The sequence below is a fragment of the Taudactylus pleione genome, unplaced genomic scaffold, assembly GCF_031769625.1.
Source record: "Taudactylus pleione unplaced genomic scaffold, aTauple2 ptg000495l, whole genome shotgun sequence".
Taxonomy (NCBI): domain Eukaryota; kingdom Metazoa; phylum Chordata; class Amphibia; order Anura; family Myobatrachidae; genus Taudactylus; species Taudactylus pleione.
In genome coordinates, this window is record NW_028284897.1 from 923,339 (window position 1) to 950,104 (window position 26,766).

The 26,766-nt window shown below is 43.9% G+C and overlaps 2 protein-coding genes across 2 annotated transcripts in view; one reads left to right on the top strand and one right to left on the bottom strand.

Moving 5' to 3' along the window:
* Nucleotides 1-26,766, top strand: part of LOC148502496 (uncharacterized) — a 258,997-nt gene that overhangs the window by 83,773 nt on the left and 148,458 nt on the right. The window contains 2 exon segments of the mRNA XM_088449791.1: nt 5,481-5,727; nt 7,862-7,945. Coding sequence (XP_088305917.1) covers nt 5,481-5,727; nt 7,862-7,945 — 331 coding nt within the window.
* Nucleotides 3,793-24,701, bottom strand: LOC148502498 (uncharacterized). Its single transcript, XM_088449765.1, has 7 exons — nt 24,544-24,701; nt 14,242-14,406; nt 13,333-13,524; nt 13,004-13,082; nt 12,829-12,884; nt 11,429-12,533; nt 3,793-5,114 (listed from the first exon to the last, which is right to left on the bottom strand). Exons 2-7 carry the CDS (start codon nt 14,317-14,319, stop codon nt 3,880-3,882), a joined length of 2,745 nt encoding a protein of 914 aa, XP_088305891.1. The 5' UTR covers nt 14,320-14,406; nt 24,544-24,701; the 3' UTR covers nt 3,793-3,879.

Genomic DNA, 26,766 nt, shown 5'->3' on the forward strand with positions numbered 1-26,766 from the left:
AAACCTTCTATTTGTGCAGAAAGATGATGGATAACAGTGATCATTAGCATATGACATTAGAAACCTATATCTTCTCTAATGCTATGCAGACAGCCTTATATCATGAATCCAATCACTATACAGAAAAGGCACAGTATCCTTTATAATGCGTCAATAGTTCTTGAGCAGTGTCACATAGAAATAAAAGTCAATTATATGCATGTTGAATACTGAGAGATTAATATATTGATCATTATCCTATGATTCATCAAAGCATAGATAAGAAAAAGTTAAAGTAAGACACTGTTAAATATCTCTCCACTTCTGCTTTCACATGGGGGTAGTGCAAGCCATGTGATGAGAGAGCGAGGAGACTGGTGTCTATAGAAACAACAGCAATGATAGGGTGCGTTAAAGCTCTGCCAGGTGTTAGATGAGCCCAGTTACCATTTAGGGCATTGCAGGGCTTAAATGCGCCCAGGAGCAGTCAAACCACTACCACTACCAGGAGAGATAGAGAAGGTACCTGTCTGACCATGTGTATTCTGCACTGTGAGAAGGGAATTCTGCGCTGTGCTCTGTTCCTGTCAGCTGAAGAATGCTGCGTGTCTGTAATCCAACAGGCAAAACCTGAACGTCTGGCTCAGAAGAGTGTGTGCCTGTAGTGGATCGCGCAATGGCGGTTACGTGTCTGTGATCAGCTGTTAGGTGCCTGGGTAGACGCTGTGTGTCTGCAGCCCACAAGTAAGACGTCTGGTCCGGCTCAGGAGAGTGTAGCCTGCGGTGAATCTTACAGTGGTGGTCACGTGACCGTGAATGACGCGCATTTCACCCGGAGGCTTGTTCACAAAGGAATGCCCAGACACATTCTACCATTCCTTTGTGAACAAGCCTCCGGGTAAAACGCCTTTAAGTATTCAGAAGAGAAAATTACAGAATACTGTGAAGGTTTTTTTTGCTGACCTTCAGAGAATCAGAGAATTGGAATGTGCAGATGTTTAAAATGTGCAGATAGTGCCATGAACACACTCCCAAACATGTATTCTAGACTCCTTTTCTATACTACACTCCCCTTCTATGCTAGACTCCCTTTCTATGCTAGACTCCCTTTCTATACTAGACTCCCAAACATGTATTCTAGACTCCTTTTCTATACTACACTCCCCTTCTATGCTAGACTCCCTTTCTATACTAGATTCCTTTTCTATACTAGATTCCTTTTCTATACTAGACTCCCTTTCTATACTAGACTCTTTCTATACTAGACTCTTTCTATACTAGACTCCCTTTCTATACTAGACTCCCTTTCTATACTAGACTCCCTTTCTATACTAGACTCCCTTTCTATACTAGACTCCATTCTATACTAGACTCCCTTTCTATACTAGACTCCCTTTCTTAAATAGAGAAGATATAATCATGACTGTGGGGTAATTGATGGGCTCTCAGTAATGAACTGCCAAGAATTAATGAATGTTTGCACTTTCTGATAATTGTATATGTTACACTGTGAGATTATCCTATCTGTAAGAACGCCTATAAAACCTGTGTACTTTTTCTAATACAGAGAACCTGAAAACTGACTTATCTGTTTGGAGTGTTATTTCTCCACATCAGCTGATGTAACAATGGGATATCCCCACCAAGAGTTTTGACACATATAACGAGCTCTGCCCGGTGATAAGACAGTTGAAGAGTCTGTTTTAAATCTATCAGTGTTTATTTACCAGTTACCCCATACACACCACGGAAGGTGAACGCTGAGTGTTTATACACGTTACCCCATACACACCACGGAAGGTGAACGCTGAGTGTTTATACACGTTACCCCTTATACCCCATGGAAGGTGAGGGCTGAGTGTTTTATACACCAGTTACCCCATACACACCACGGAAGGTGAGCGCTGAGTGTTTATACACCAGTTACCCCTTACACACCACGGAAGGTGAACGCTGAGTGTTTTATACACCAGTTACCCCATACACACCACGGAAGGTGAACGCTGAGTGTTTATACACCAGTTACCCCATACACACCACGGAAGGTGAACGCTGAGTGTTTTATACACCAGTTACCCCATACACACCACGGAAGGTGAACGCTGAGTGTTTTATACACCAGTTACCCCATACACACCACGGAAGGTGAACGCTGAGTGTTTTATACACCAGTTACCCCATACACACCACGGAAGGTGAACGCTGAGTGTTTATACACCAGTTACCCCATACACACCATGGAAGGTGAGCGCTGAGTATTTATACACCAGTTACCCCATACACACCATGGAAGGTGAGCACTGAGTATTTATACACCAGTTATCCCATACACACCACGGAAGGTGAACGCTGAGTGTTTATACACCAGTTACCCCATACACACCACGGAAGGTGAACGCTGAGTGTTTTATACACCAGTTACCCCATACACACCACGGAAGGTGAACGCTGAGTGTTTTATACACCAGTTACCCCATACACACCACGGAAGGTGAACGCTGAGTGTTTTATACACCAGTTACCCCATACACACCACGGAAGGTGAACGCTGAGTGTTTATACACCAGTTATCCCATACACACCACGGAAGATGAGCGCTGAGTGTTTTATACACCAGTTACCCCATACACACCATGGAAGGTGAGCGCTGAGTGTTCTTCTACTTTACTTTAACCATTTGTAAGGAAGGTTACCTCACTCACATAGCAGCTCCCTATGAGCACACCCAGCATCCACCTTAAGTGTTAAGACTGATGCATTTCACCTCCAGAGACTTTATCTGTCATTGCTGATCTGTGAAAGCTTTGTAGTGGAAGTGATCCAATTGCTACATGGCATTAATTGTTCCACACATGATGTAAGTGGACCTTTTATTTTTTTTAAGGTACTATATATAAAACAATATCAACAGTAAATAAAAAATAATTGGTTGTGTAACACCGGTTGGGTACACAATGTGTGTGTTACATATATCTGTCTATAGATTAAACATCAAACAGACATAGTAAATAAAAAATAGCATTTATTAGTGATACTTGGCTTAGTTAATTAGTACATGACATTAGGATACAAATACTGGAGGTAGATGATTGGCTGAATTTCTCACGTGGAAACCCAGAGAAATAAAACTACAGATTACAATGTAGCAAGTATAAATATATTAGTACATACTGCACAATATTAAGTTTGAAAAAGATCTTTATAGCCTCATCCTCTAAGCTCAGAAAAGAGAAGAAATGAGAGAGAATAATTATTTACATACATAGAAATATACACAAATTTGGGACACCACCAGCAGCACCAGGGACACCCACACATAGGACAGTCCTCACAGTTGTTGTGTCCTGATGTTGTGCGACAGCTGTTATTTCTTTTTCTAACAAATACTTCCCTGATATACTGTAACTGTTTCTATCCTCCCATTGCTGTGGGCACCTGGCCCCCCTGCAGCATATAATAGTTATTACATAGAGGGAAGGAGGTGGGCGGCAGGAACTTGTCGGTCAGGTTTCAGACCTTATGGTCTCTTATTAGATGACAGGACTGTTATCACTTTGGCTACTGTTCTTTGTGTCTTCCTACAAACTTTTATACCATTCAGGTGATCAGATTCCAAAAACTGCTATACACACTGCAGGGTAACTCTCCTTATTATCTTACAAAATAGATAAAAGCAAAAAAAGCACTATGAGGACAGTAATACAAGCTATGAACTTTCTGGATCATGAAACAGAAATGTCAAAGGCCATTGAAGTACCCAGGTCAGAAGATATACTAAATAGTTATATATTTTTTTTTAAATACATTTTCACTTGTTAACACAGTTTCTTCAGTGAAAATAAGGAATGGTTTACCAAGATCTGATTTCTGTCTTTTCCAACAATCAGAACATGAGAATATCTAATCTGTGTGATGTACGTTATGTCTAACAAGATCTGATTTCCGTGTAAAACATTTCCCACACTCAGAGCATGGAAATGGCTTCTCACCTGTGTGACGTCTCTGATGTCTAACAAAATCCAATTTTTCTGTAAAACATTTCCCACACTCAGAGCATGAAAATGGTTTCTCACCTGTGTGATTTCTCTGATGTCTAACAAGATGTGATTTATAAGTAAACCATTTCCCACACTCAGAGCATGGAAATGGTTTCTCACCTGTGTGACTTCTCTGATGTCTAACAAGATCTGATTTCTCTGTAAAATATTTCCCACACTCAAAGCATGAAAATGTCCTCTCACCTGTGTGACTTCTCTGATGTCTAACAAGATGTGATTTATATGTAAAACATTTCCCACACTGAGAGCATTGAAATGGTTTCTCACCTGTGTGACTTCTCTGATGTCTAACAAAATGTGATTTATATGTAAAACATTTCCCACACTGAGAGCATTGAAATGTTTTCTCATCTGTGTGACTTCTCTGATGTGTTACAAGAAAAAACTTCCGTGTAAAACATTTACCACACTCAGAGCATGAAAACGGCTTCTCACCTGCGTGGCTTCTCTGATGTACAAGAAGATATGATTTCTGTGTAAAACATTTCCCACACTCAGAGCAAGGAAATGGTTTCTCACCTGTGTGACTTCTCTGATGTGTAATAACTTCTGATTTATGTGCATAATATTTCCCACAGTATGCGCAGGAAAACATATTTTTACCTGTGTGAAATCTCTGATGTCTGACAAGATCTATTTTATATTTAAAACATTTCCCACACTCAGAACATGGAAATGGTTTCTCACCTGTGTGGCTTTTCTGATGTCTAACAAGATGTGTTTTATATGTAAAAAAAATCCCACACTCAGAGCATGGAAATGGCTTCACAACGGCCTTAGCTGACTGATGGGTAACAAGCTTTGTGTCCTGTGTAAAACTTTTGCCATGTATAGAACAGGGAGAGATTGCAGCTATGCTAAAAGCTGTACTATGTATAACAGTATCTGAGTTATCAGGGGAACATTGCTGAAGGTCAGAGGGATCAGATGACATATCCCCACTGTGAGGTACTGGATGTATAATTGGGGTAATAGGCTTTTCTCCTGGAGAATCCTGTGTGATGTTATCTTCTATTGTATAGGCTGTTGAGAAAATGTGACATTCTTCCGAGATATTCCTGCTGTTATCTCCATCTGCTGGGAATAAAATAACAAGTTTACTTTGATCAATAAAGATTATGCTGAAAAATCTCCAAATGTACTTGACATGGGTAAATTCAAAATGTTAGAAGATATAATTCATAACTCAGTTTCTGACATTAAGGTGTGTTATACATATAGCATAACTTACATGTTGTATATTTTAATAATTTGTGATGCTTTCAATATCAAGCACGTGGGGGGTGTGCAATAAGATTGTGGATGTGCAGAGCATAGATAGACAAAATCTGACTGGTTCTGAAGTGTAATCTCTGGTTAAAGCACAGAACTGTATATAAGCAGCACTGCACACCAAAGTAGTCAGCTTGTTCACTTCCATTACAAATTCCTTATGGAGATCAGCAGAGGCCACTGGAGAGCCATGATCTTCTACAACTACAAGAGTAGTCTGCAACAGCAGGAGAATTGTGACCGGTTACAAGTTGCTTTTGGGGAGAAAGCACCATCCTGGATCACTGTTTTAGTGGTTTGCAGAATTTCGGCATGGGAGATGGTCCCGAAAGAAGAGAAGCGCTGCAGCCCACCTGTGTCTGCCACCACAGACGACAACATTGTTGCCATGAAGGCCATAGTTAAGGTGGATGCCAGGGTGACCATGGCCTAGTTAGAGAAGGAGATAGAGTATTGAGCAGATGGATCCTAATGAGATGCCTATGAAAAGCTTGGGGAAACAGAGTTCTAAGGCTGGGTACACACCTGCACAATATTGTCCCATTTTGGGCAGATTGGGATGACAAATCACGCATATCGTGCAGTGTGTATGCCTGATTTCCCATGGTTGCATGCGATATCGTGTGATTGGCTATGCTGCACGTCATTCATTAAATCTTGTAAGTGTGTGTCGGTCATTTAGGTGTGTACCCACCCTAACAGAGGCAGCTGGGACATTTTGAGGCAGTACTTCCAAGGAATCTCTGCACAGCAGGCATATCACAGTAAGAGACCAGCACTGGAGATACTGGCACGCTCTACATGGTAAAGTCAGCTGTTGACCAATACAAATTGTCAGCCGGCAGCCAGAAGTATGTGGAAAGGCCACCCTGCCTAATGAAAGAGGGGTGGCTGGATACACGGCAACAGCCTTCTCTCTAAAAGGGTTAGATTAGCCAGCAGATGTACCCAGGGTCTACCCTTGACCAAATGGGTAACACATTGAGGTCAGGCTTACCATCAGGCAGCCCAGAAGAGATGCAGCACATGGCACAGTCGTAATTATAACATTTGCTGAAGACACCACGATAGTGGGTTTAATCAGTGATGGGGATGAGGAGAGTTACAGGACAGAAGTGGATCAACTCATTAAGGGTAATAATTTGCTGCTGAATAATAAAAGAAACCAAAGAGGTAGTGATAGATTTTAGAATAAGTAGGAAAAGTGCCCCCCGAGCCTTATTTTTAAATGGCTCAGAGGGTTAGTGGGATTACGTTTTTAGGAATCAACTTTTCTGATGACCTATTGTGGTCGTCACATATTTCATCAGTAGTTGGGAATGCTCTGCAACGCCTTTTCTTCCTAAGGAAATTTAGAGCAAGTGGTTTATCAAGCCCATTACTTGTACATTTTGATCGCTGTATAATTGAGTCTTCTAACGTACTCCATTACTATTGGTATGGCAACTCCAAATGTACGGACCGTGGTTCTTTAGCTAGGGTGGTCAAAGCAGCTGAAAGAACCATTAGCCAATCCCTGCCTAGATTAGAAGAAATTTATGCTAAAATGTGTGTTCCAAAAGCGATTGTTGCCGATTTTAGCCACCCATGTCATACTCTGTTCTCTTTATTGCCCTCTGGTAAGCAATTTAGGTGTATTGGGTGTCGAACTAGCAGACTCTGGAACAGTTTTTTTCCTTCTGCGATTCTTATCTTAAATTCTTAACCTTTATTGTATTTTATGTATTTTTATCTGTGAGTTTCTTGCTTCACAATTTCGTGGATACATTTGTAATGTGGATGTGACAATAAATTATTGATACCTGGAAAGAAGGTCAAGTGATGATTGCTGGGAAAGCTCCTCTCAGGGACTGCGCACATGGACGGAAGTCTGAGATAAGTATCTGACAAGTCTCATAATTTCTATCCAGATATTTATTGTGTTCCCTCTGTATGTAGTCTGTGTAATTACTCAGTATAATATTGTGTTTTCTCTGTATGTACGATGTGTAATTACTCAGTATAATATTCTGTTTTCTCTGTATGTACGATGTGTAATTACTCAGTATAATATTCTGTTTTCTCTGTATGTACGATGTGTAATTACTCAGTATAATATTCTGTTTTCTCTGTATGTACGATGTGTAATTACTCAGTATAATATTCTGTTCCCTCTGTATGTAGTCTGTGTAATTACTCAGTATAATATTCTGTTTTCTCTGTATGTACGATGTGTAATTACTTCGTATAATATTGTCTGCGTTTTCTGAGTCTGATGATTCTTCGGAAGAATCCTTAACAGAATAAGGAAGGTGTTCAGGGTGTGGATGACTTGGTTAAAGCAGTGTGTCAGGTCTTTGACTTTTTGGATCTTGAAAATCAGGAGACACCATCTGATGATTTATTTAGAACCAAGATATTAAAGGAAAGATCAGTGTTGTTTCCTTCATCTTCACAATTGTCAGGACGAGCAGGTAGGAAAACTAGTGCCTAGGCTCCAGGATAGGTCAGCATGACAGGAAGGGCATACACCGTGAAGTGTCTGTTTTGAGTGCCAGTCTTCTATCATTCAGGAACTAGAAGATTCTCTTCAGACAGGAGACAGGTATAATAAAAAGCGGTTACATCCTCAGCCTTTCAGTTTCTCCACCAAAAAGGTACTTTTCAACAAGGATACTAAACGACAAACAGAAGTGTCTGGCCTTAGATCAATCAATAACGGTTCTTTTAGATTCAGGAGTGGTTGTCTCAGTACCAAAAAGTCAAAGAGAAATTAGATTTTATTCCAATCTGTTTTTAGTTCAAAAACCAGATATGAGTTTACAAACTAATTTTAAATTAAAAGGACTTAAACTACAGCAAGACAGATTCTGGATGGAATATGTTAGAACAGTCAAACAGAATCGACAGACTACTTTTTGCCATGTATAGACTTCAAGGATGCCTACTTCCTCATACCTATTTGGGAAAGCCATCAATGTATTTTTACGATTTTTGCTTGAGGGATTACATTTCCAATTCAGGGCTCTTCCTTTTGGATTAGCCACAGCCCCTCACATTTTTACAAAAGGCATGGTAAGCCTAGGTAACATCTGTTGGATTAACCATTGTTTTCAGTGATCGCGGTGAGTGGAAAAAATTGTGGGTCCCAGGGACCCCTCACTTTAAAAAATTGGGGTCCTACACCACTTTTTCAGGGTCCCGTTACATATTATGGGAGTTGAGGGCAGGCACCAGTTGGGACTGTGCTGGGGGGTATAAAGCAGTTGGGGTAGAGCTGAGGGTAAAGGTAGGGGGAAGTTGGGGTAGAGCTGCAGCTATAGGGGAGTAAGGGCAGGCAGGGCTGGGGGTAGGGAGGGGTAAGTGCAGACAGTTGATGCGACAGTGCTGGGGGGCATGGAGGGTACTAGGGGCAGGTTGTGTGAGGGGCAATGGTAGATAGCAGCTGACGCAGTACTTGGGGAGTACGGTGGGGGTTAGTGGCAAGCAGTACTTGGAGTAAGGAGGGGGTGAGTGTAGATAGCAGCTGGGGCAGTACTGCAGGCAAGGAGGTTAGGGACAGGCAGTGTTGGGTGTAGAGAGTGGCCAGGGTAAATAGCAACTAGGGCAGTACTGGGGGGGGCAAGGAGGGGGTTAGGGGCAGAGCTGGGTCAGGATAGCAGCTGGGGCAGCACTGGGGGTAGAGAGGGGGCAAGTGTAGATAGTAGCAGGGGCAGTATGGGAGGCATATAGGGGAAAAGAGTTGTTAGCAGCTAGGGCAGTACTGGGGCAAGGAAGAGGTTAGGGGCAAGCAATACTGGGTGTAGGGAGTGGTAAGGGTAGATAACTAGGGCAGTACTGGGGGGCAAGGAGGGTGTTAAGGGCAGGCAATAGTTAGAATAGCAGCTGGGGCAGAACTGAGGGTATGGAGGGGGTAAAGATAGACTGCACATGGGGTAGTGTTTACCTCATTGCTTTTGCTGGGAGCCCCCAGCCGGGTCACTGTTACAGCTTCCTCCTGTCCCATGCAGTGTACACCTTCCCTGCCTCCTGTGTGCAGCGCGCTCAGCTTGCTGAAGGAGAGCAGGCTGCCGGAGGGTCCCGGTACCACTGACATTCTGCTGCCCGATGGACGCTGCGCATGCAAGCTGGTGGGAGACGCCGCGGGGGGAGATGCCGCGCATACAAGCTGGTGGGAGACGCCGCAGGGGGAGATGCCGCGCATACAAGCTGGTGGGATACACCGCACATACAGGCTGGGGGGAGACGCCGCGGAAGGAGATGCCGCGCATACAAGCTGGTGGGAGATGCCGCACATACAGGCTGGGGGGAGACGCCGCGGGGGGAGATGCCGCGCATATAGGCTGGGGGGAGACACCGCGCGCCCATTGGCTGGGGGAGATGCCGCGCGCCCATTGGCTGTGGGAAACGCCGCGCGCCCATTGGCTGGGGGAGACGCCATGCATCCATTGGCTGGGGGAGACGCTGCAGCGCAGCCATTGACTGGGGGAGACGTCGCAGCGCAGCCATTGGCTACAACAGCACAAACAGAGCCAGCGGGTCCTACAGGACCTGATCAGTTTTTAAATCTGGGTCCCCAGTTTGCTGTAGTGCGTAAAAACGCGCTATATCGCGTATTTTGCGAACCCTGGTTTTCTATTTAGATGATTTGCTTTTCAAAGCAAAGTCAATAGAGGCTCTTCAAGTAGATCTGATAAGGACAGTAAACGTCCTAGAGTTCCATGTCTGGGTTACCAACTACCAAAATTCCAAGATGCTTCCCAGTCAACGCAGGAAAGTTTTGAAGTGTTCAATACCCAACTAGCCAGGGTCTTTTTGCCAACAGAAAACCTATAATAACCAAGTCGTACAACATTACAGCAGTAGCATACATAAATCATCAGGGGAGCTGTAAAAAGGTCCCTGGCAATGAGAGAATCCTTTCAGATCCTATCTTCAGCGGAGATTCATGTTCCAGCGATATGTGCAGTATTATTTCAGGAATAGAGAGTTGGAAGATGGACTTTCAGAGTGGCCAGTTTATACTTCCAGGGGAATGGTCTCAGCATCCAGAAGCCTTTAACAGTCTGATAACTATATGGGGGTCAGCAAGAGATAGATCTAATGGTTTCTCAATTCAACAATAAAATGGCCAGGTGTTGTTGCAAGGTCAAGGATCAATCAGCCTTCCTAATAGATGCCATGGTGGTCCCTTGGAGTTTTCATCTAACGTACATTTTCCCACAAATAAATTTGAGAAAGTTGGCTCTGATTCCAAAAGTAAAGACTTTCTAGCAGGGTGTATAACATATACAGCCGCCATATATGCATCCAGAGCCTTGGAATATAAAGCTGGCGCTGTCAGCGCTTCAGTTACCACCCTTGGCAGTAGGTGGACATGAAGTGGGTAACTTTTAGTTATATAATCATCTAGAAGAGTTTCTCCTGATGATAGAACTAAAAGAAAACATAACTTCCAAGATACTCACTTCAGGGTTAGGGAAGAATACCTCCCGGAACAGCCACTCCATCAGATGTCTGCACTGAAACTACTCGTCACATGACTGCCCGGACCCGGAAGACTTCTCTGGATACGCCGCTGCTGCCGGGAGCCGGTAAGTCACAACCAGGGACATTTCACATTCTATCACGTCAACATTTCTCAGTTTCCACATAATGAATATCAACCTTATATACCACACCGGTCTCCAATCATGTTACCAGCTCTCTTCACGTGTAAACTAAACCCGGCTCCACTAGTACAATATTATGCATGTCCAGCCTCAGTGTAAAATCCAATTATTTTACAAGGGCAAAACAGAAAAATGCCATATAATAAAAACAGTGCTCTATAGAAGCGCTAGGCAGCCAGCGTAAGTCAGGGGGATTACTGTAAAAACATCCCGACTGATTCACAAGTAAAATTTGAGTAGTAGCCTGGATTAGTTACAGCTAAAACTATGAAAGCATCTGTATGCTCTGTGTATTCTATTACCTTCACCTGGTAGTACTGTCATTTTAAGGACATTTGATTTGATTCAATAAACATCTGTTTTCATCCAAGATGCCGGCATCTGCTCTATATCCTGTGACCACCCCATAAAGTGCCTGAGCAAAGAGAATGTCTGGCTTTTTTCCTGTAATAAGTGTTTATTACTCACCTGTGCTGATATCTGTACGGATTTCCTCCTCTCTACACTGCTCATCACCCCTCACATATGTATCTTCTTCTGCCTCTATATCGTCTGCCTTCATATCAGTCACATACGTTTCTTCTTCTCCGTCTTTCTCTTCTGTCTTATTATCAGTCACATACGTCTCTTCTTCTCCCTCTGTATCTTCTGTCTTATTATCAGTCACACAAGTCTCTTCTACTGCCTCCATATCTTCTGTGCTATTCTCAGTCACATATGTATCTTCTTCTGCCTCTATATCTTCTGCCTTCATATCAGTCAGATATGTCACTTCTTCTCCCTCTGAATCTTCTGCCTTATCATTAGTCACATACGTCTCTTCTTCTCCCTCTAGATCTTCTGTGCTATTTTCAGTCACATATGTCTCTTCTTCTCCCTGTATGTCTTCTGTGCTATTATCAGTCACATACATCTCTTCTTCTCCCACTATATCTTCTGCCTTCATATCAGTCACATATGTCTCTTCTTCTCCCTCTATACCTTTTGCCTTATCAGTCACATATGTCTCTTCTTCTCCCTCTATATCTTCTGTGCTATTATCAGTCACATATGTCTCTTCTTCTCCCTCTATATCTTCTGCCTTCATATCAGTCACATATGTCACTTCTTCTCCCTCTATATCTTCTGCCTTATTATCAGTCACATACATCTCTTCTTCTCCCACTATATCTTCTGCCTTCATATCAGTGACATATGTCACTTCTTCTCCCTCTGTATCTTTTGCCTTCATATCAGTCACATACGTCTCTTCTTCTCCCTCTATATCTTCTGTGCTATTATGAGTCACATATGTATCTTCTTCTGCCTCTATATCTTCTGCCTTCATATCAGTAACATACGTCTCTTCTCCCGCTTTATCTTCTGCCATAATATCAGTCACATACGTCTGTTCTTCTACCTCTGTATCTTCTGCCTTCATATCAGTCACATACATCTCATCTTGTCCCTCTATATCTTCTGCCTTCATATCAGTCACATACGTCTCTCCTCCCTCTATATCTTCTGCCTTGTCAGTCACATATGTCTCTTCTTCCTCTGTCTCTTCTATTTTAATATTAGCCAAATCGTCAACCTAACAAAACAATAAAATAACACTTTAATATTGTCTGATGTCATTACTCGAGACTAAACTCCAGTGCATTAGACTTATAAAGGTTTATTTATGAAGTGATAGGTTGCAAAACCCAGAGCTTCTGATCCTGTTTATGCCCAATATTTAAAAAAGCTAATAAAAGCATTGTCTTATTACATATCGGGCATAAATACATCCACTTTACATATCATACAATGAACAGTCACTTTGGTATATTATTGAGACCATAAATCACATCTAACTGTGGGAATCTGTGAACCTCCTCTGTACAAACCTGGGAATAAAGAGGACGGGGACATCTCTCTGGGGCATTTTTGTTACTGGGTCCATCTGTAGGAGACACAAAATTACTGAGTTCATTATATATATGTGTTTATCAGATGATGTGTGTATTTAGGGGGCCCCTATACCTGCTCTCCCCTGTACAATAAATGACAGTCTCGTCTTACCCAGTGATGTGAAAGGCCGGCGATTCTCCATCATCACGTCCTTGTACAGACCCTTGTGTCCCTCTATATACTCCCCCTCCTGCATTAAGACATAGACAATGACATTCTGACACCTTATGGGAACCTGACACACACAATGATACAGTCATCACCCAGACACATCCCCTGGTGTTACTGTATAATGTCCCATTCCCAGCAGTCACCTCTCCAGTCATCACCCAGACACATCCCCTGGTGTTACTGTATAATGTCCCATTCCCAGCAGTCACCTCTCCAGTCATCACCCAGACACATCCCCTGGTGTTACTATATAATGTCCCAGAAGTCACCTCTCTAGTCAGCAGCTGAATGATCTTGTTGGTGAGTTCGATGATCTTCTTGTCATTGTCTATCTTGTGTATCAGTGAGAGAGGTGGAGGCACCGTGATGGGGCTCTGGGCCCTGCTCTGTTCTCCTGACACACGGGGATGACTGCCAGACGTCTCACAGTCATCAGATGTCTTCTTCATTACTATGTAATCCTGTGTATTCAAAAAGATACTTTGAGTGCAGATCCTCTTCACCACCCCAGTCATGTCCATGTATTATTACTATAGATAAGTGATGTCACTGTGACAACCCCTGTCAGTTGTGGTAACCCTTAAATGTCATAATTTTAATTGAATATAAATAAAGATTAATATGTTTTAACTAAGGAATGATTAATGTGGACTGACATAATGGTGCACCGTAGTAAAAGACTCTACTTTTCTCTTTGTTTTTTAAAAAAAGTCACTGTGACACTCCCAGATAATCCTCACCTTCCAATTCATGTCCCTGTATTATTACTGTAGCTATAAGTGATGTCACTGTGACACTCCCTGACCCTCTCACCTCCCCAGTCATGTCCCTGTATTATTACTATAGATATAAGTGATGTCACTGTGACACTCCCAGATCCCCTCACCTCCCCAGTCATGTCCCTGTATTATTACTATAGATATAAGTGATGTCACTGGGATACTCCCAGATCCCCTCACCTCCCCAGTCATGTCCCTGTATTATTACTATAGATATAAGTGATGTCACTGTGACACTCCCAGATCCCCTCACCTCCCCAGTCATGTCCCTGTATTATTACTATAGATATAAGTGATGTCACTGTGACACTCCCAGATCCCCTCACCTCCCCAGTCATGTCCCTGTATTATTACTATAGATATAAGTGATGTCACTGTGACACTCCCAGATCCCCTCACCTCCCCAATCAGCAGGTAGATGATCTCCAGGGTGAGATTTAGTATCCTCTCAGTCATGTGATTCCTGTTCATGTCCATCCTCAGTGATCAGTGATTTATAGAGGACACGTCTCACACTCACGTGACGTCTAGTAACAAGGATCTGACTCCTCACTGTACAGAAATCTAGAAATAAATATAATTATTAGAAGCTATTTCTTACCAGTTATTTATATAGTGCGCACATATTACTCAGCGCTTTACAGGGAATATTTAGTCACTGACATCTCTCTCTGCCCCAGTGGAGCTTACAATCGACATTTCCTACCACATGGACAGCCCACACACATACACACTAGGGGTATTTATGAAAGAACAATGTAAAAAAAAAGGTGTGAGGTCTAGGCCAACCACAAGAGACTCTATAAAGAGAGCACTCAAAATAGCAAGTTATCACCCATTATTATCTGACTAAAATTTAACCTTTAATTGGATTGTTAGAAACAAAGTAAAATTGAACTCACACTTACATATAACAGATATAGACAAGTTGACAAAACTACAGTATATTGTAATCACTGTAGTTATTGGTCATTTAAAGGTGAAGTATTACAAAAATTAAATAGATACATCACTAACATAAATGTTAAAAGGTCTTAATGTAAAAAACACCAGGTACAGAATAATAAATAAAAAGTTGCTCCCTATGTAGGACATGAGATGATCACCATCAATGATAGATCTACAACAAAAACCCCTAAAGTAAAGAAATAAAAGTTGGGTGTATCCAGTTATGCAGCTGGGCTCTGCTGTTCCCCCTCATACAATGTAGAGGAGAGGGAATGAGAGATCTGCTAGCGCAATCACCCCTTGAAAAGAAGTCAACAGTGATCCACTTCATCAACCCCAATCTCTGCTGTTGGTTGTCTTGCCACAAGTATTGGACAATCAATGAGAGGATTCTTAGGTTGGTATGAGAATCACTGGGAAATACAAGTATTGAAACAATCAAATCTCAAAGGTGTATAGAGAAGTCTGGGATAAAGATTCTGATCTCATTCCCTCTCCTCTACATTGTATGAGGGGGAACAGCAGAGCCTAGCTGCATAACTAGATACACCCAACTTTTATTTCTTTACTTTAGGGGTTTTTGTTGTAGATCTATCATTGACGGTGATCACCTCATGTCCTACATAGGGAACAAATTTTGTTTTATTATTCTGTACCTGGTGTTTTTTACATTAAGACCTTTTAACATTTATGTTAGTGATGTATCTATGTAATTTTTGTAATACTTCACCTTTAAATGACCAATAACTACAGTGATTACAATATACTGTAGTTTTGTCAACTTGTCTATATCTGTTATATGCAAGTGTGAGTTCAATTCTACTTTGTTTCTAACAATCCAATTAAAGGTTAAACTTTAGTCAGATAATAATGGGTGATAACTTGCTATTTTGCGTGCTCTCTCTATAGAGTCTTTTGTGGCTGGCCCAGACCTCCCACATTTTATTTTACATTGTTCTAATTACTCTGAGAAGCACCTCCACAATTCTACACATACCCTGAGGGGAATAATTGATTATAGAGTGGATACAATAGCAATTATTTTTATCCCATATAATTAATTACTTTATTATACGGTGAATTGAAACCTGTGCGGTGACATTTCCCATTTCCCTTCCCTTTAATATGTATTTATGACAGAAGCCAACTAACCTACCAGTGTAAGAAACCAATGTAAACACGGGTAGAACATACAAAATCCAGACAGACAGGACCTTGGGCAGGAATTAAATCCATGACCCCAGTGCGGAGTAGAAATGCTGTCCACTATGCTATCATGTTGTCCATAAAAACATAAGATTACACTGAGTGACCACTAAATCCCCTCAATCCCAGAGCCATAGAGTCTTGGTCATTGTTTCTCAGAAGTTCACTGACCCAGCTTCTCAGGTGCCCTCCCTCTATTAGTGACTTGGTAACCATGGTTGGCTTGAGCCTTCCTAGGTGAGAGGGTTAATAGCTCCCTCCCTAGTTATGATGATGTTATCAACAGTGTTCCAGTATTGGGGGCAGACTAATGGGTGACTTGTTATTGTGGACCCCTCGTATGCAGATTCCCTCCCTCAGAGTGGGTTTGTTCTGCAGGGGTCCCTTCAAAATGTTGCTGTGGGGACAAAGTTCTAGGTCCACCTATGGTACTGAGACATCTATTCCAGGAGCTGGAAGAGATGGAATTAGTAACCTAACACCTGTTCTGGCAAATAGATATAGCTACTACTCCAACACCTATTCCAGCAGCTGCAATAAAGGGCGTGAGTATTTAGATCCCTATTTTGACACCCAGAATGGATGGCTAAGGTACTGGGAGACCCAATGGGACAGCTGGAAGAGATGGTTCTCATAGCCCTATTCTGGCACTTGAAACAGCTGGCTAACGTACGCACAGCTCCATCTACCACCTGACACAGTTGGTTAAGGTTATCAGAGCTCTATTCCGGCACAAAGAACAGCAGAAGTACTCACTGCTCCATCTAGGCTCCCGAACAGGTAGCTTACACACTCAGAGCTCTTTACCGGCACCAGGAATGGCTGGCTAACATACTAAAGTGAAACCTGAAACAGATGGCTAACGTACACAGAGCTGCATTCTGGAACTCAGCTAAGCTGGCTAACGTACTCCGAGCTCCATCCGCCATCTGTAACATTTGGTAAAGATGGTCAGAGGTCTATTCCGGCACTTAGGACGGATGCTAATGCACTCAAAACTGTATTTTGGCACCAAGTCCCAAACGTACTTTATCTCCATACCAGCACCCAGAACAGATGGCTAATATACTCAGAGCTCCATCCCAGCACCCGGAAAAGCAGGTAAAAGTACTGTAGCTCCATACCGTCACCTGGAATAGCAGGCTAGTGTACTCAGAAACAGATGACTCGTGTACTATACCGTCACTTAGTCACCCTGGCGGGACACCGTTATACATTACACTCCTGCACATGACACAGATGTACTAGTGTACTATACCATCACTTAGTCACACTGGCAGGACACCGTTATACATTACATTCCTGCACATGACACAGATGACTAGTGTACTATACCGTCACTTAGTCACACTGGCAGGACACCGTTATACATTACATTCCTGCACATCACACAGATGACTAGTGTACTATACCGTCACTTAGTCACACTGGCAGGACACCGTTATATATTACATTCCTGCACATGATACAGATGACTAGTGTACTATACCGTCACTTAGTCACACTGGCAGGACACCGTTATACATTACATTCCTGCACATGACACAGATGTACTAGTGTACTATACCGTCACTTAGTCACACTGGCAGGATACCGTATACATTACATTCCTGCACATCGCACAGATGACTAGTGTACTATACCGTCACTTAGTCACACTGGCAGGACACCGTTATACATTACATTCCTGCACATCACACAGATGACTAGTGTACTATACCGTCACTTAGTCACACTGGCAGGATACCGTATACATTACATTCCTGCACATCGCACAGATGACTAGTGTACTATACCGTCACGTAGTCACACCGGCAGGACACCGTTATATATTACATTCCTGCACATGACACAGATGACTAGTGTACTATACCGTCACTTAGTCACACTGGCAGGACACCGTTATACATTACATTCCTGCACATCACACAGATGACTAGTGTACTATACCGTCACTTAGTCATACTGGCAGGACACCGTTGTACATTACATTCCTGCACATCACACAGATGACTAGTGTACTATACCGTCACTTAGTCACACTGGCAGGACACCGTTATACATTACATTCCTGCACATCACACAGATATACTAGTGTACTATACCGTCACTTAGTCACACTGGCAGGACACCGTTATATATTACATTCCTGCACATGACACAGATGACTAGTGTACTAAACCGTCACTTAGTCACACTGGCAGGACACCGTTATACATTACATTCCTGCACATCACACAGATGTACTAGTGTACTATACCGTCACTTAGTCACACTGGCGGGACACCGTTATACATTACATTCCTGCACATGACACAGAGGACTAGTGTACTATACCGTCACTTAGTCACACTGGCAGGACACCGTTATACATTACATTCCTGCACATCACACAGATATACTAGTGTACTATACCGTCACTTAGTCACACTGGCAGGACACCGTTATACATTACATTCCTGCACATGGCACAGATGACTAGTGTACTATACCGTCACTTAGTCACACTGGCAGGACACCGTTATACATTACATTCCTGCACATCACACAGATGACTAGTGTACTATACCGTCACTTAGTCACACTGGCAGGACACCGTTATACATTACATTCCTGCACATCACACAGATGACTAGTGTACTATACCGTCATTTAGTCACACTGGCAGGACACCGTTATATATTACATTCCTGCACATGACACAGATGACTAGTGTACTATACTGTCACTTAGTCACACTGGCAGGACAACGTTATACATTACATTCCTGCACATGACACAGATGTACTAGTGTACTATACCGTCACTTAGTCACACTGGCAGGACACAATTATACATTACATTCCTGCACATGACACAGATGACTAGTGTACTATACCGTCACTTAGTCACACTGGCAGGACACCGTTATACATTACATTCCTGCACATCACACAGATGACTAGTGTACTATACCGTCACTTAGTCACACTGGCAGGACACCGTTATATATTACATTCCTGCACATGACACAGATGACTAGTGTACTATACCGTCACTTAGTCACACTGGCAGGACACCGTTATGCATTACATTCCTGCACATGAGACAGATGACTAGTGTACTATACCGTCACTTAGTCACACTGGCAGGACACCGTTATATATTACATTCCTGCACATGACACAGATGACTAGTGTACTATACCGTCACTTAGTCACACTGGCAGGACACCGTTATATATTACATTCCTGCACATGACACAGATGTACTAGTGTACTATACCGTCACTTAGTCACACTGGCAGGACACCGTTATACATTACATTCCTGCACATGACACAGATGACTAGTGTACTATACCGTCACTTAGTCACACTGGCAGGACACCGTTATATATTACATTCCTGCACATGACACAGATGACTAGTGTACTATACCGTCACTTAGTCACACTGGCAGGACACCGTTATATATTACATTCCTGCACATGACACAGATGACTAGTGTACTATACCGTCACTTAGTCACACTGGCAGGACACCGTTATACATTACATTCCTGCACATGACACAGATGTACTAGTGTACTATACCGTCACTTAGTCACACTGGCAGGACAACGTTATACATTACATTCCTGCACAAGACACAGATGTACTAGTGTACTATACCGTCACTTAGTCACACTGGCAGGACACCGTTATATATTACATTACTGCACATGACACAGATGACTAGTGTACTATACCGTCACTTAGTCACACTGGCTGGACGCCGTTATACATTACATTCCTGCACATCGCACAGATGTACTAGTGTACTATACCGTCACTTAGTCACACTGGCAGGACGCCGTTATACATTACATTCCTGCACATGGCACAGATGACTAGTGTACTATACTAACACTTAGTCACACTGGCAGGACACCGTTATATATTACATTACTGCACATGACACAGATGACTAGTGTACTATACCGTCACTTAGTCACACTGGCAGGACACCGTTATACATTACATTCCTGCACATTACACAGATGACTAGTGTACTATACCGTCACTTAGTCACACTGGCAGGACGCCGTTATACATTACATTCCTGCACATGACACAGATGTACTAGTGTACTATACCGTCACTTAGTCACACTGGCAGGACACCGTTATACATTACATTCCTGCACATCACACAGATGACTAGTGTACTATACCGTCACTTAGTCACACTGACAGGACACCGTTATACATTACATTCCTGCACATCGCACAGATGTACTAGTGTACTATACCGTCACTTAGTCACACTGGCAGGACACCGTTATACATTACATTCCTGCACATCACACAGATGACTAGTGTACTATACCGTCACTTAGTCACACTGGCAGGACACCGTTATATATTACATTCCTGCACATGACACAGATGACTAGTGTACTATACCGTCACTTAGTCACACTGGCAGGACCGTTATATATTACATTCCTGCACATTACACAGATGTACTAGTGTACTATACCGTCACTTAGTCACACTGGCAGGACACAGTTATACATTACATTCCTGCACATGACACAGATGACTAGTGTACTATACCGTCACTTAGTCACACTGGCAGGACGCCGTTATACATTACATTCCTGCACATGACACAGATGTACTAGTGTACTATACCGTCACTTAGTCACACTGGCAGGACACCGTTATATATTACATTCCTGCACATGACACAGATGTACTAGTGTACTATACCGTCACTTAGTCACACTGGCAGGACACCGTTATACATTACATTCCTGCCAGTATGTATATATTTTATGTTTATATACATTTAGCACATTGATGTAGTGATTCTATCAGGATGAACCATCCGTTTGTCATACATTGTAGGTTCACAGAATTATACAATTAATTCACAAGTCCTTGAGAGTGAGATTAATTGCTTGTGAGATAACGGTCAGTTTATACAAGGCCGAGAAACGCGTTAGATACTCTCACCACGACCTATTTCTACTTGTTGGGATACTTGTTTTTGACACCGGATTACCGTTTTTTTAACCGTGCTTTCAGCGCTACATGGCGAATCCAGCAGCTCTCTAGCATCTTCTATCACTAATATCCACTGTCACATACAGCACCGGACAGAGCGGAGTCACAGCCTGCAATACTATTCACTTTACCCGGCCGGGATCAGTTGTGGAGCAGACATCGGGTGCTCCTTCCCCTGACTATTACAGGATTGGAGTCACAGGAGGTTACCGGGCCTGGATCAGTTGTGGAGCAGACAGCGGGTGCTCCTTCCCCTGACTGTTACAGGATTGGAGTCACAGGAGGTTACCCGGCCGGGATCAGTTGTGGAGCAGACAGCGGGTGCTCCATCCCCTGACTATTACAGGATTGGAGTCACAGGAGGTCACCCGGCCGGGATCAGTTGTGGAGCAGACAGCGGGTGCTCCTTCCCTGACTATTACAGGATTGGAGTCACAGGAGGTTACCCGGCCGGGATCAGTTATGGAGCAGACAGCGGGTGCTCCTTCCCCTGACTATTACAGAATTGGAGTCACAGGAGGTTACCCGGCCGGGATCAGTTGTGGACCAGACAGCGGGTGCTCCTTCCCCTGACTATTACAGGATTGGAGTCACAGGAGGTTACCCGGCCGGGATCAGGTGAGGAGCAGACAGCGGGTGCTCCTTCCCCTGACTGTTACAGGATTGGAGTCACAGGAGGTTACCCGGCCGGGATCAGTTGTGGAGCAGACAGCGGGTGCTCCATCCCCTGACTATTACAGGATTGGAGTCACAGGAGGTCACCCGGCCGGGATCAGTTGTGGAGCAGACAGCGGGTGCTCCTTCCCTGACTATTACAGGATTGGAGTCACAGGAGGTTACCCGGCCGGGATCAGTTATGGAGCAGACAGCGGGTGCTCCTTCCCCTGACTATTACAGAATTGGAGTCACAGGAGGTTACCCGGCCGGGATCAGTTGTGGACCAGACAGCGGGTGCTCCTTCCCCTGACTATTACAGGATTGGAGTCACAGGAGGTTACCCGGCCGGGATCAGGTGTGGAGCAGACAGCGGGTGCTCCTTCCCCTGACTATTACAGGATTGGAGTCACAGGAGGTTACCCGGCCGGGATCAGTTGTGGAGCAGACAGCGGGTGCTCCTTCCGCTGACTATTACAGGATTGGAGTCACAGGAGGTCACCCGGCCGGGATCAGTTGTGGAGCAGACAGCGGGTGCTCCTTCCCCTATTACAGGATTGGAGTCACAGGAGGTTACCCGGCCGGGATCAGTTGTGGAGCAGACAGCGGGTGCTCCTTCCCCTGACTATTACAGGATTGGAGTCACAGGAGGTTACCCGGCCGGGATCAGTTGTGGAGCAGACAGCGGGTGCTCCTTCCCCTGACTATTACAGGATTGGAGTCACAGGAGGTTACCCTGCCGGGATCAGGTGTGGAGCAGACAGCGGGTGCTCCTTCCCCTGACTATTACAGGATTGGAGTCACAGGAGGTTACCCGGCCGGGATCAGTTGTGCAGACAGCGGGTGCTCCTTCCCCTGACTATTACAGGATTGGAGTCACAGGAGGTCACCCGGCCGGGATCAGTTGTGGAGCAGACAGCGGGTGCTCCTTCCCCTGACTATTACAGGATTGGAGTCACAGGAGGTCATCCGGCCGGGATCAGTTGTGGAGCAGACAGCGGGTGCTCCTTCCCCTGACTATTACAGGTTTGGAGTCACAGGAGGTCACCCGGCCGGGATCAGTTGTGGAGCAGACAGCGGGTGCTCCTTCCCCTGACTATTACAGGATTGGAGTCACAGGAGGTCACCCGGCCGGGATCAGTTGTGGAGCAGACAGCGGGTGCTCCTTCCCCTGACTATTACAGGATTGGAGTCACAGGAGGTCACCCAGCCGGGATCAGTTGTGGAGCAGACAGCGGGTGCTCCTTCCCCTGACTATTACAGAATTGGAGTCACAGGAGGTTACCCGGCCGGGATCAGTTGTGGAGCAGACAGCGGGTGCTCCTTCCCCTGACTATTACAGGATTGGAGTCACAGGAGGTTACCCGGCCGGGATCTGGTGTGGAGCAGACAGCGGGTGCTCCTTCCCCTGACTATTACAGGATTGGAGTCACAGGAGGTTACCCGGCCGGGATCAGTTGTGGAGCAGACAGCGGGTGCTCCTTCCCCTGACTATTACAGGATTGGAGTCACAGGAGGTTACCGGCCGGGATCAGTTGTGGAGCAGACAGCGGGTGCTCCTTCCCCTGACTATTACAGGATTGGAGTCACAGGAGGTTACCGGGTAAGAACCTCTAACCACAAATAAGACTTATTACCCGCTTTATATAAAGTTTATTCAACCTTTCATCCTGCATACAAATATACGGGTCATCCATTATCCCGGGAAACATTATCCAACATACTTATTATCCGGATTTCTGTTACAATAACTGGACGTGTAACATATATATTTATCCTCCACCAGGAGTTACAGGATTTCTTCTTCCTTGATCTGCAACAATTGTTTCTTTTTTACTTTGAAATTGTTTTTATGTTTGTATTTAATATGATAAATGCTACTACTTAGTGACACAAGCAGAATTTTATTGGTCAATATTTTAGAATATTTTATTAAAGATCCAGAGTTAATAATCTCTTAGAATTTGGATTTGTGATCTTTGTTAGATGTCTTGTATGATACTAAAACAAATTATCAGCGCTCCCGATTTCCTTCTCTTTATATTAACAAGGTCTGCGCCACCTGTATTATAGTAACAATGGAGTTTGCACCACCTGTATTATAGTAACAACTGGGGCTGTTCCACCTGTATTATATTAACAACAGAGTCTGCACCACCTGTATTGTAGCAACAACCGGGTCTGCATAACCTGTTATAGTAACAGCAGGGTCTACTCCACCTGTATTATAGTAACAATGGAGTTTGCACCACCTGTATTATAGTAACAAGAGTCTGCACCACCTGTATTATAGTAACAACTGAGTCTGCTAAACCTGTATTATAGTAACAATAGAGTCTGCACCACCTGTATTATAGTAACAACAGAGTCTATAGTACCAACGGAGACCGTGCCACCTGTATTATAGTAACAACTGGGTCTGCTCCACCTGTATTATAGTAACAACTGAGTCTGCACCACCTGCATTATAGTAACATCAGGGTCTGCGCCACCTGTGTTATAGTAACAATGGAGTTTGCACCACCTGTTATAGTAACAATGGAGTCTGCACCACCTGTGCTATAGTAACAGCAGGGTCTGCGCCACCTGTATTATAGTAACAGCAGGGTCTGCGCCACCTGTATTATAGTAACAGCAGGGTCTGCGCCACCTGCATTAGAAAATTAGGACACTAGAGTGTATCCTACCTGCACAGTGACAATGCAACACCACAGTCTGCTCCAGCTGTACTACAGCAATGAAACAGTGTCTGGTCTCCTTGTAGTACAGCAAAGTGACACCAATGTCTGCTCAGCCTACAGAATAATAATAATAATAATAATAATAATAATAATAGTAATAATAATAATAATAATATAATTACCTGCTGTCAGACACAACACTGGCTGCTCCCTGTCCCTGCTGCTTCCTGTGGGAATGATAGGAGGAGGGAGACCTCAGACCAGGAGAAAATGGCCGCCGCTCCTAATGTAACCTCAGGGCCAGGGAACATGATATTGCAGCTGGACTGGTATACAGGAAAATGGCCGCCGCCCTCCCACACTGAGGACATGTATTATAGAGAAGACTGTCATTCTAGAGAGGATTACCGGGCTGATTAACACGGCTCCGCCCACCCGCCGTCTCTATGGCTGCAGTCTTCCACTCCTCCCTGATAATGAGGTGAGTGACGTTTCGAGGAGCCAATCAGATTGTTAAAATTACAAAGCAGAGATAAAGCCTATTACAGATTAACAACAAGTGACGACAGGAAGTGGGCGGAGTTACATAGAGCGCGGGGAAGGCGACGTCTCTGTGTCCAGCAGCAGCAGGTAATGTGTCCTATTATACAGAGGGAGTGGTCTGTGGTGCCCTACTATACAGGGGGAGCAGCCTTTGGTGTCCTGCTATACAGGGGGAGCAGCCTGTGGTGTCCTACAGGGGAGCTGCCTGTGGTGTCCTACTATACAGGGGGAGCTGCCTGTGGTGTCCTACTATACAGGGGGAGCGGCCTGTGGTGTCCTACTATACAGGGGGAGCGGCCTGTGGTGTCCTACTATACAGGGGGAGTGGCCTGTACCTATAGAATATACCAGTGGGGGGAGGCCTGGGCTATATACCCTGTACTGTCACACAGTCTCCTCATACAGCAGCACTGGGGGTCCCATAATAACAGCTCCCAGCACACACTGATAAGTGGTATTATTATATAGGGGAGAGGGGAGTGTACAGTGATATATGAGGGGGAATAACACAGCTCCCAGCACACACTGATATGTGGTATTATTATTATTATTATATAGGGGGAGAGGGGACTGTACGGTGATATATGAGGGGGAATAACACAGTTCCCAGCACACACTGATATGTGGTATTATTATTATATAGGGGAGAGGGGACTGTACGGTGATATATGAGGGGGAATAACACAGCTCCCAGCACACACTGATATGTGATAATATTATTATTATTATATAGAGGGAGAGGGGACTGTACGGTGATATATGAGGGGGAATAACAGCTCCTGGCACACACTGGTATGTTGTATTATAATATAGGGAAGAGGGGTCTATACAGTGATATATGAGGGGGAATAACAGCTCCCAGCACACACTGATATGTGGTATTATTATTATTTAGGGGGAAGACCATGCAGTGATATATTAGGGAGAATAACATAGTTTCTAGCGCACACTGATATGTGGTATTATTACATAGGGAAGAGGGGACTGTACAGTGATATATGAGGGGGAATAGCACAGCTACCAGCACACACTGATATGTGGTATTATTATTATATAGAGGAAAGGGGACCGTACAGTGATATATGAGGGGGAATAGCACAGCTCCCAGCACACACTGATATGTGGTATTATTATATAGGTGAGAGGGGACTGTACAGTGGGTCTGATTCAGCAATGCTCTCAACTGCATTCTTAGCTGCAAATACGCATGCATTGAAACTGCGACAATGTTAGTGATTGAAAAAGCTCAGCCGCCATTAAGACGCCCACTTCTGTTTACTCACATCCGTCTTACCTTGCAATCTAGTGTAAACATTGGTAACATCGACGAACATCGGCCCATCACGCAATTAAGGCACGTCAGACCCTACGCAGAACTTCAAGCCTTGTCTCACGCAGTGAGTACTCAAGCTGTGTATGCCATCGCAGTGGCTAATTTATGCATGCCCATTCAAACGGACAAGCTCGCCCGTCACCACCCCAAACCGCTTACAGCCTGTCACTCACTCTGCGATGGATTCTGCTCTGCGTCCATAATGGCAGTGTTATCGCTGCACACGTGTGGTGAATGCGCAGTAACTATTGCTGAATCTGCGTATACAGTTGCAATTGCTATAAATGCTGAATCAGGCCCAGTGATATATGAAGGGGAATAACACATCTCCCGGCACACACTGATATGTGGTATTATTATATAGGGGAGAGGGGACCATACAGTAATATATGAGGATGAATATCACAGCTCTCAGCACGCATTGATGTGTGGTATTATTATTATATAGGGGGGAGGGGACTGTGCAGTGACATATGAGGGGGTAATAACACAGCTCCCAGCTCACACTGATATGTGGTATTATTATTAT

What these genes read in the sequence shown, in the direction of transcription:
- LOC148502498 (XM_088449765.1), bottom strand. Translation starts at nt 14,319, where the DNA reads ATGGACATGAACAGGAATCACATGACTGAGAGGATACTAAATCTCACC. An exon ending in TCTACCTGCTGATTGGGGAG is followed by an intron (nt 13,525 to 14,241) that starts GTGAGGGGATCT and finishes TTGAATACACAG; the next exon opens with GATTACATAGTAATGAAGAA. An exon ending in TTCAGCTGCTGACTAGAGAG is followed by an intron (nt 13,083 to 13,332) that starts GTGACTTCTGGG and finishes GTCTTAATGCAG; the next exon opens with GAGGGGGAGTATATAGAGGG.